The sequence below is a fragment of the Salmo salar genome, chromosome 06, assembly GCF_965601325.2.
Source record: "Salmo salar chromosome 06, fSalSal1, whole genome shotgun sequence".
Classification (NCBI taxonomy): Eukaryota; Metazoa; Chordata; class Actinopteri; order Salmoniformes; family Salmonidae; genus Salmo; species Salmo salar.
The window spans coordinates 28,233,726-28,244,093 of record NC_138296.1 but is presented as its reverse complement, the minus strand read 5'-3'; the positions used below and the strand labels follow the sequence as shown (position 1 = coordinate 28,244,093).

Sequence of the window (10,368 nt, the reverse complement as noted above, 5' to 3'; positions counted from 1 at the left end):
GGTTAAGAAATCTACAAACTAAAGACCAATTATTCAGGCTGCAGCTGTTTAAAACCTCTTTGGGCTAGAGGGCAGTATTTTGACGTCCGGATGAAAAGCATGCCCAGAGTAAACTGCCTGTTACTCAGGCCCAGAAGCTAGGATATGCATATAATTGGTAGATTTGGATAGAAAACATTCTAAAGTTTCGAAAACCGTTAAAATAATGTCTGTGAGTATAACATAACTGATATGGCAGGCGAAACCCCGAGGACAAACCATCCAACAACAAAAAAATGTTCAGCCTACCACTGTTTCCTATGGCTGTCATGTTTATTATGAGGCGAAATCCTCCCAGATTGCAGTTCCTAGGGCTTCCACTAGATGTCAACAGTCTTTAGAAAGAGTTTCAGGCTTGTTTTTGGAAGAATGAGCTAGAATTTGTAGTTTTTCTAAGTGGCTCCCATTTTGTCTGTAGTGTTTTCATGCGTGTGGATGAGAGCACATTCTTTGTTGTTTATCTCCGGTAAAGACAATAAAGATTCTCTGTCTTAAATTTTATCGTTTATTTATGTATTAGGGTACCTGAGGTTTGATTATAAACATTGTTTGACTTGTTTGGAGAAGTTTATTGGTAATGTTTGGGATTCATTTTGTATGCATTTTGAAGGAGGGAAACCGGTGGATTATTGAATGGAGCGCGTCAGCTAAACTGAGTTTTTGGGGATGTAATGAAGGACTTTATCGAACAAAAGGACCATTTGTGATATAGCTGGGACCTTTTGGAGTGCCAACAGAAGAAGATCTTCAAAGGTAAGGCATTTATTATATCGCTATTTCTGACTTTCGTGGCGCACCTGCCTGGTTGAAAAATGTTTTTCATGCTTTTGTATGCGGGGCGCTGTCCTCAGATAATCGCATGGTGTGCTTTCGCCGTAAAGCCTTTTTGAAATCTGACACAGCGGCTGGATTAACAAGAAGTTACGTTTTATTTTGATGTATGACACTTGTATTTTCATGAATGTTAAATATTTCTATTTCTGTAATTTTAATTTCGCGCTCTGCAATTTCACTGGATGTTGTCGAGGTGGGTCACTAGCAGAACGCCTGCGCCAGAAAGGTTAAATACTTTAGTCTGGTAAACGCAACAAGTCGAACGACCAAATGGTACTCTGACGTATCCATTATAACAAACTACAACTACGAAAGACTTTGATCTCTGGTGGACAAACCAGAGACTTTCTGTCGATTGACTATCCAAAGTATAAGCATTCCCATGAGTGTAGTGTAGTCGACGTGGGTTCACTCTGAGTTTCCCGCTCTTGAGCTGGCCCCACCCCTTTCGTTTGTCTACCAAGCCGTCATATCACCATAGCCCACTAGGGACTTTTCAGTGTATCATGTCAGTAAACAACATATAACTATTGAGTGTGTGATTATGTATTTCTGTGATTGATTAGTTAGTTAGTAAATAAATAATTAAACCAATTTGTATATCGCTGATTCATGATTTCTGATGCTAGGGTTTGTGCAGATATCCAAGGGTTTGCGACATTCAGGAATGAGACTGATGAGGTAATAATACATTAATAGAACACTGTAATTGATAAGATAATAAAATATCTGTAGAGTTATATTCGGGAAATTGCAACTCTTTAAACAATATTTTCCCGTGGTGCCCCGACTTCCTAGTTAATTACTATTCCGTGATTCGTTTAATCACGGAATAATTACACATAGAGAATTGATTTGATAATATAACAGTCTTCACATTTAATAACAGCAAACGTTACGACAGTGGGTTAAACCAGTTTGCAAGTGTTTTGTTTATTCTGTTGAGACATTTTCTTTGGCCAAATTAAGTTCTAACTGTAATTCTGTGTTTGCGGCAACATAATAGCATGCTCATATTTTCTCAATAAACAATGGCCTGACTTAGTTTTGATATTACCTTAAAATAAGTTTAGAATCATTTCTGAAGGTTTAGTGTGGTGTGGCTATTATTAAGCTTTAGCTACTGCAGGCCTATGATATGAAGGCAGTAAGCACCTGAACAACTGCCTCTGACATTTGAACTTGAGGTGAGGAAGATGTTTAAGGCCTACCAGTGTTACTCCCATAATCTAACATTATAATGCTTATCTTTATGTAACAGTGTAGGTTCCGTCCCTCTCTTCACCCCAACCTGGGCTCGAACCAGGGACCCTTGCACACATCAACAACTGACACCCCACGAAGCATCGTTACCCATCGCGCCACAAAAGCCGCGGCCCTTGCAACGCAAGGGGCAACCCTACTTCAAGTCTCAGAGCGAGTGACGTCACCGATTGAAACGCTATTAGCGCGCACCACCGCTAACTAACTAGCCATTTCACATCGGTTACACTCACCCCCCCCTTTGACCTCCTCCTTTTCCGCAGCAACCAATGATCCGGGTCAACAGCATCAATGTAACAGTGTAGGTTCCGTCCCTCTCTTCGCCTCAACGCGGGCTCGAACCAGGGACCCTTGCACACATCAACAACTGACACCCCACGAAGCATCGTTACCCATCGCGCCACAAAAGCCGCGGCCCTTGCAACGCAAGGGGCAACCCTACTTCAAGTCTCAGAGCGAGTGACGTCACCGATTGAAACGCTATTAGCGCGCACCACCGCTAACTAACTAGCCATTTCACATCGGTTACACTCACCCCCCCTTTGACCTCCTCCTTTTCCGCAGCAACCAACGATCCGGGTCAACAGCATCAATGTAACAGTGTAGGTTCCGTCCCTCTCTTCGCCCCAACCTGGGCTCGAACCAGGGACCCTTGCACACATCAACAACTGACACCCCACGAAGCATCGTTACCCATCGCGCCACAAAAGCCGCGGCCCTTGCAACGCAAGGGGCAACCCTACTTCAAGTCTCAGAGCGAGTGACGTCACCGATTGAAACGCTATTAGCGCGCACCACCGCTAACTAACTAGCCATTTCACATCGGTTACGATGTAGCCTCCAGCTGTAGGTCTATATCTGTATATTAGATGCAGTAGCCGTCTGATATAAAGAAATGCAGGTTGGTGTTGTAGCATGCCGCTGGCATACCTCTCTCTCTTTCTATCTCTCTATCTCTCGGGGCTAGTCCTAAGCTTCTCTTACATTATATATATTTGATGGTATTATTTTTTTGTAATATCATATAGTGGACATCTAAGCCTATAGGCCTATGCATGCAATGTCCTGATGTATTTAGTGGCAAAATCTCTGACAGCTGAACCATGAGATGGACAATTATTGTTTTAAGAAAGTAAAAAATAAAACAAAAAATAGGCTATAAACCCCTGGCACACACTGGCAAATATTTTCTGGCAGGCAGACACTGGAATAAGTTGCTGAATGATACTATGAGGGCTTTGCAAAGGGGCTTTGTTGCATTTTTTGTGTGACCAAAAAAAATGCCCGGATTATTAACCTGTTCCTATGATTTTAAAATAAAGGTTCTGTTCTGGAACAGTATAGATCACCTTAGTTTGTGGTTCTGATTCTGTTCCTCAAAACAAATCGGTTCTGTTCCCTGAACCGGTTCCAACCGCTGGTTTTTACTGAACATCACGTTTCCCCAAAACGTTCTTGTAAGTTCTTGAACAGACTTTGAGGTATGTTTGCTCCCGTTTGGTGGGTGTTGCGAATTGTGGCTTGAAACTTGACAGCGTTCCCCAACCCCCAACCCCCAACCAAACCCCTCCCCATTTTTCAACTGGCCGTACAGTACAGCACCATTTCCGTTCAATTGAACCTACCAGAACGTAAAAACGTACTGATCGCAGTCCATATTTTCTGATAACTGTGAACTCACGGTGACATTGTCAAAATGATGTGTGATCATTTTGTGTTGAGTAGGGAATATGAGTATTATTTGATTCGATTTTTATTACATGTGTGTTCTGGGTTGATTATTTGTGTGTGCCCGCGTGCATGAGGTCAGTGTGTATGCAAGAGAAAGAGAGTCTTGTTGATTATTTATATGAGTGGTGTGTAAACAGAGCCATTGCTGAGATACGGCCTAATTAATCAGTCTAGTGCTCAGTCCAACTATATTCACATAAACAAACCAATGGTCACACCTCTCTCTCCCTGCGTCCTACACACACGCCAGAGCATTCTCACACACACCTCACAGATGCCCCACCACCACTGGCCAAAGTCACAAATAGACCACTTTACCCCCAACAAGCTAGTCCATGAAATGTACTCTGTGTTGGTGAAATATCATGCCACATTTTGACGAAAATATGCATTTCTGCTTTATTGCTGATCTTAAAATGTTGTCCTGGGAAAGAGAGGCAGAGGCAGTCATAAGAGTCCGTTTATTGTTTGATGGGAGCCTGCTGCCAAAATTCACTACTGTAAGACTATCTTGATGTCAGCTTGTGACTACTCTTTTTTTCTTCCACACCGTCCTACATCAAACTTGCTCAATGATTTTAAAACCAAATTTCAGTTAAAGGCTACAATTTAATTTCCCATGGTCAAAAGCTAAAAAAGTTTGTCTGGCACCAAATATTTTGCTGTCTCCCAGGCAACAAGAAAGTGATCTCTACTTGTGTCTCTGGTCTTGTGGTGTTCTACATCCTGTCCTCTGACTCACCCAAATATAATGTTATTATAAGTAGATCATAAATAAACTTTCATTAATTATCTTCTCACTCTCAATCACCTTCAACTATGGACGTTTTATTTTCGTCCTCTCTTGCCTGCTAAATAGTTTATAACGCTTTTAAAAACGTATCTGTGATTGGTCCGCTTTTTGAGCGCCTACACTCCTATTGGTTTATTATAGCGTCACTCACATTTGGCTAGTGCACTTGACCATATAAGCTCGCCTGCTCTGTTCTACTGCAGTCCGAAGCCAGCTAAGCATTCTTCCCGCTGTGAACATTTGCGGTTTGTGCAGTCAAGATGAGTGTAAGTACAACTTTTTGTATTTTATTGGTTTACAATGTCTGATATGTTAGTTCATTTGATTGTTATCTGAAAAGTAGCCCACATGCAGTGCAAGTTCATAACGGTTCATGTTGGCGCTATTAAACAGCTGTTGGGAACATAATGCGTCGATTTGAATAGCCTATGTGCTGTAGCCCAATATAATAGAGCAATGTCCTCTAACAATGCCCTTTTATAGTCAACCTTGTTGTCAATGCGTCTAAGAAGACTAATCAGACTTTTGGCATGCTAGATGGCTTGACTGTCTTGTTTAGGTTTTATTACATGGCATTTTTTATTGTTCTGCAGTGACTACAGATGAGAAGGGTGTCTCATTGCAATAGGATATGTAGTTTTATCATTGCAAAAGTTCATTTGATTCTCTCAGTGAATGATTTAAACTTATTGCAATTACTACTGATGGCAGAGGTTGTGGACATAGGGCAGGGTGGGGCAGGCATGTAGAAGAAGGACAGCAGTGATATGTTTTTGGGGGGGATAATAAGATCCATGTGTCTTCTAAATAGTTCTTTATACTCTTCAAACCTTCCATGTGATCTTTAGATATAGTGATCTAATCAGTATGTACTAGTAGGGTTTGAATGGGTTGAACTATGGGGGTGCTTGGTCCACCCTTAACAAATCAGGAAACCATAAGCATAAGTATAGGCTATCAATGTCTGCAACCCCAGGAGTGTTGATAAGATCGACTTTGGTCCGGACCACTATTTTTAGGGTGTGTAATTTGAACCCATATGTATTTAGTTGTGTGGGTACGGTACAGTTGGCTGGTTGGGAGTTATGTGGGTACAGTAGGCAGTGTGGGACAGACAGCCTCTGATCAGAGTATGATCATGAACAACATCACTGTGGGTTCAACCTGGGCCACCCCTACTGTTCCTGGACATTACAATCCACATTTAGCCATTAATATTACTTACTCCAGTCCCTCACTTTTAACAGGAACTGAAGGTGCAGCATTTTGTCTTGGACGTGACTAACAATGACTCTCTCCTTGGTCTTGTAATACACTCTCTGAGTTAACTGGCTGTGTGTGTGTTAACACTCTCTGAGTTAACTGGCTGTGTGTGTGCTAACACTCTCTGAGTTAACTGGCTGTGTGTGTGTTAACACTCTCTGAGTTAACTGGCTGTGTGTGATAATAAAGGCTTTGTTTCACCTTTGCTATTTTGTGGTTACCATGGTAATCATAGATGTGTTGGGAGAGCAACAGGGTTAATTCTATTCAGATCTAAATGAATTAAAGTTACCGTAAACAGAGGTCAGAATAGATAGAGTAGCAGAGTGATGTTATATCCAGTGAGCCAGTATGATCTTCCCCAAGCGGAGCTATAGGATATACCTACAGTAAATGTCAGGTTAACAAGGGTTAGATTGGTTGTCATGTCCAGAGCTCAGTTGGTAGAGCATTGTGCTTGCAACTCCAAGGTTGTTGGTTTGATTCCCACAGGGGACCAGTGTGAAAATGTGTGCAGTTACTCTGGATAAGAGCATCTGATATTTAATAACTAGAATGTAAATGTCAGTCAGGTAAGCTTTATAGTAAGTAATGTATACAGCCAGGAGTTATCATGTGGATTTCCAAACTATGTATATCCATTCTACCCATCCTATTTCTGCATTGCCTGCAGCTGCAGCCCAGCTGTCCTGTGTCTCTCAAACAGTGTGGGGAGGTATGTCTCACACTGGGATGGGAACTGTAGTCTGAAGTAGCACTGGGCTGCATGTAGCCAAGTCCAGCTAGCGCCATAGATTTACATTGAGGGAGGACTAACACGGAAAGAATGCAACACTTCACAATCCCCCACTCTCTCTTTGAACTTTATACCGCTACCCCTATTTCTCATTTTTGTAACTCTTCTTTCTGTCTGTCGGTCCTCTCATCCAACCTCAACCCCTCCCTTTCTACTCCTCTCTCTTTATTTCTCTCTCCTCTACATTCTCTCTCTCTCTCTCTCTCTCTCTCTCTTGCCAGAATGTAGCCTTCTAGTCTGTGCCAACACTAAGAGCTTTAATGTTATATTATCCTGTTCTATGTCTGGATTGGGTGTCAATGGGTTTGTGTCTGGCTCTGGACTGTTAAAGGCCAGGTACTGTGTCCTACTGTATATGTCTTGTAAGCAATGATTAGGCACTTACTGTACGTTCAATGTTACACTGTAAGCAGTGTAAGTTCACACTCCTATCCCCCAGTGACGTACAAGAAGTGCATTCAAGGAAGAAAGTTAAAACACATATTAAGGGGTAATGTGTGACATTTTTTCTTGTCAACTGCCCACTGTGTTGCTGACAGAAACAAAACCGAAGTACAAATGTTGATGTCATTTCCCTTTGGTGAGTATCCTGTTTGATTATCTGCTGTTGCCCAGGGTTATACAGTATATTATCAACCTGGTCTTTAGCTAAACTGGCTAACTATGTCTTCTGTCAGAGAAGGAACAGGGTGTTGCCAAGTGGCAGAAATGCGTAACATTTACTACACACCACGGCCAATAGATGTCATGTGGAAAGAAGGGCAACAATAAGAGGTCTATATGCAGATCATTAAGAGAACTGTATATGTGCAGACAAACATCATCTAAACACCATTTCCCCTGCCACATGTAAAGATCACTCATTACTTTGATTCTGTGCCGTGCCCAACCTCCATTGGTCCCATGTTGGCTGCCCACCATAATATGGGCCCTGCGGAAAATGTGACTTCACTTCAGCCTTACTGAGTGTAACCCAGCCTTCCTTCCCCCATCATTTATGGACAGATTTAGCCTCCCCTTCCAAATTCCAAATCACTGAAGGGAAAATGGGAACGCTGTCCAGGACTGGGATTTATACAAATCTTTGGGCCGTTCCATAGATGGAAAACCTTTAATTGGAGACAGATGTTGTATTTGTTAGACTGATGGGGCTAGGATAAAAGTACAGGAAAGGGTTTAGCAAAGTGTAGCCATACTCTATTGCTCTCTACACCAGAGCTACGTAAAGACTCCACATCTACATTATACCCACTGAACATACACTGGTTGAATCAACGTTCTTCCACATCATTTTAATGTAGAATATACATTGAATTGACGTCTGTGCATTGTGAGTACTTACTATAACAATGGTTTTATAGAACCATCTTTTTTTCAGAAGTTATAGGCCATAACTTATGGCCAATTACGTATTAACTATCAGCTAATTGCACATTTTATGTTTTTCAATTGATGTATTTCTCTCTCTCTGTCTCTCCCTTCTCTCTCTCTATCCCTTCTCTTTCTCTCCCTCTCTCTCTCCCTTATTTCTCTCCCTCTCTCTCTGTCTCTCCCTTCTCTCTCTACAGGGTGTTGTGGTAAAGAACATGTCCTTCAAGTTGGGCCAGACCCTGACCATAACAGGGATCCCTAACTCTGAAGCAACACAGTGAGTAGCTAACCCAATTCAGACACAATTCATTGTCACTCCACTTCTCAGTCAGCAGACTAGAGACCTCATAGAGAAACTAGTCACTGTATCACGAGAATGATCAGTTCATATTCACAACATACATTATCAAACTACAATGAAAAAGTAGATTATAGCTATAAACTGTTTCTGTGTAATTATCAATCCAGATCCTCTTTCTCAGTAGGTTAAAGGATTTCCTTATCCCTTGTCTGTGTGCTCTCCTCTTCCTTTCCTGTAGTTTTGTCATCAACGTGGGCAACAGCGAGGATGACATCGCCTTGCACATGAACCCTCGCTTCGACGCCCACGGAGACACCCGGGCCGTGGTGTGTAACTCCTACCATGGAGGCAAGTGGTGTGAGGAGCACAGAGAGGGAGGATTCCCCTTCAACCAGGGAGAGGAGTTTAAGGTGAGAAATTACACTGTGTGTGTGTGTGTGTCTGTGTGTGTGTGTGAGCACAGGTGGATATGTGTACGTTTTCAATTTAACCCATGCTGATGTGAATGTCTTCCTCTCTTCCCATGTGTGTAAGGGAGTTCTACTAGGGACCTCTGGTGGTAATGACTTGCAATCACTGCATCCCAAATACCTAAGCACTTCTTTGGATAAAAATGTGTAATTACTTCTGTCTCAGATAAATATCACTTTCACCAAGGAGCAGTTCCTAGTTTCGCTTCCCGACGGCTCTGAGATCCACTTCCCCAATCGCCAAGGAGACGAGAAGTATAAATACATGCACTTCGAGGGCGACGTCAGGATCCAGGGCGTCGAGATCAAGTAGACGAGTCAGAGTGGAGAAGAATCCTCCATTAGGCACTCAATTGGATCTTTAGCTTTCTTGTCCGGCTGCTCATTGGCTTTCCAGAGGTCCACACACACACACACACACACACACACACACACACACACACGCCTTATTCTCTGTTTTTTACTCACTCACCATAGTTTTAAGTTAGTTTTAATGCTGCCATTCCTAACCAATGGATGGAGCCACTAACAAGTGAAACCTACAAGTAAAATATATATTTTACAGGAGCAGCACATTACAAGCTTGGAAGTGTTGAAATGTGAAAAGTTCCCTGGGAGTTAAATTCATTTCAATTGTTTTATTGAAGATAAATGTGTATTTCACTAATGTGGAACAATCATTCCAGATCATTCCAGAAGTGGTTTAAGAAAAGTGCAAAGTATTTGTTCATTAAAATGATATTTTTATGAACCATTTCAGATTGTATCTTCCTTTGTGAAAATGTGTGATTTTAATCAGCAGGTTTTCTTTTTGTAAATGTCTGTATAGCTATCAATGTTAGAGATAATTTATCCATAATAGCACTTTGGATAGGCTAGTATTCTTCAGTGACTTTATTACATGCATTACAAGATGTTAGGTTACAGATTCATTCATGCAGCCTAATTATTAATGAATTGAATGAGCGATGCAACTCCTTTGCAGTTACAGTTGAAGTCGGAAGTTTACATACACCTTAGCCAAATACATTTAAACTCAGTTTTTCACAATTCCAGAAATGTAATCCTTGTAAAAATTCCATGTCTTAGGTCAGTTAGGATCACCACTTTATTTTAAGAATGTGAAATGTCAGAATAATAGTAGAGAGAATGATTTATTTCAGCTTTTATTTCTTTCATCACATTCCCAGTGGGTCAGAAGTTTACATACACTCAATTAGTATTTGATAGCATTGCCTTTAAATTGTTTAACTTGGGTCAAACGTTTCGGGTAGCCTTCTACAAATTTTAGGAAGAGAGGGTCCAGATTGTCTAGCCCTGCTGATTGGTAGGGGTCCAGATTTTGCAGCTCTTTCAGAACATCAGCTATCGGGATTTGGGTGAAGGAGAAATGGGAGAGGCTTGGGCAAGTAGCAGTGAGGGGTGCAGGGCTGTTGACCGGGGTAGAGGTAGCCAGGTGGAAAGCATGGCCAGCCGTAGAAAAATGCTTATTGAAATTCTCAATTAT

At 41.6% G+C, this 10,368-nt stretch overlaps 1 protein-coding gene across 1 annotated transcript; it reads left to right on the top strand.

Moving 5' to 3' along the window:
• Positions 1-4,856: 4,856 nt before the first annotated feature.
• Positions 4,857-9,614, top strand: leg (Beta-galactoside-binding lectin). Its single transcript, NM_001141159.2, is given in 4 exon segments — positions 4,857-4,926; positions 8,288-8,367; positions 8,630-8,801; positions 9,028-9,614. Coding segments are annotated over 4 exon segments (405 nt in total). The 5' UTR covers positions 4,857-4,920; the 3' UTR covers positions 9,175-9,614.
• The last annotated feature ends 754 nt before the right edge of the window (positions 9,615-10,368 follow it).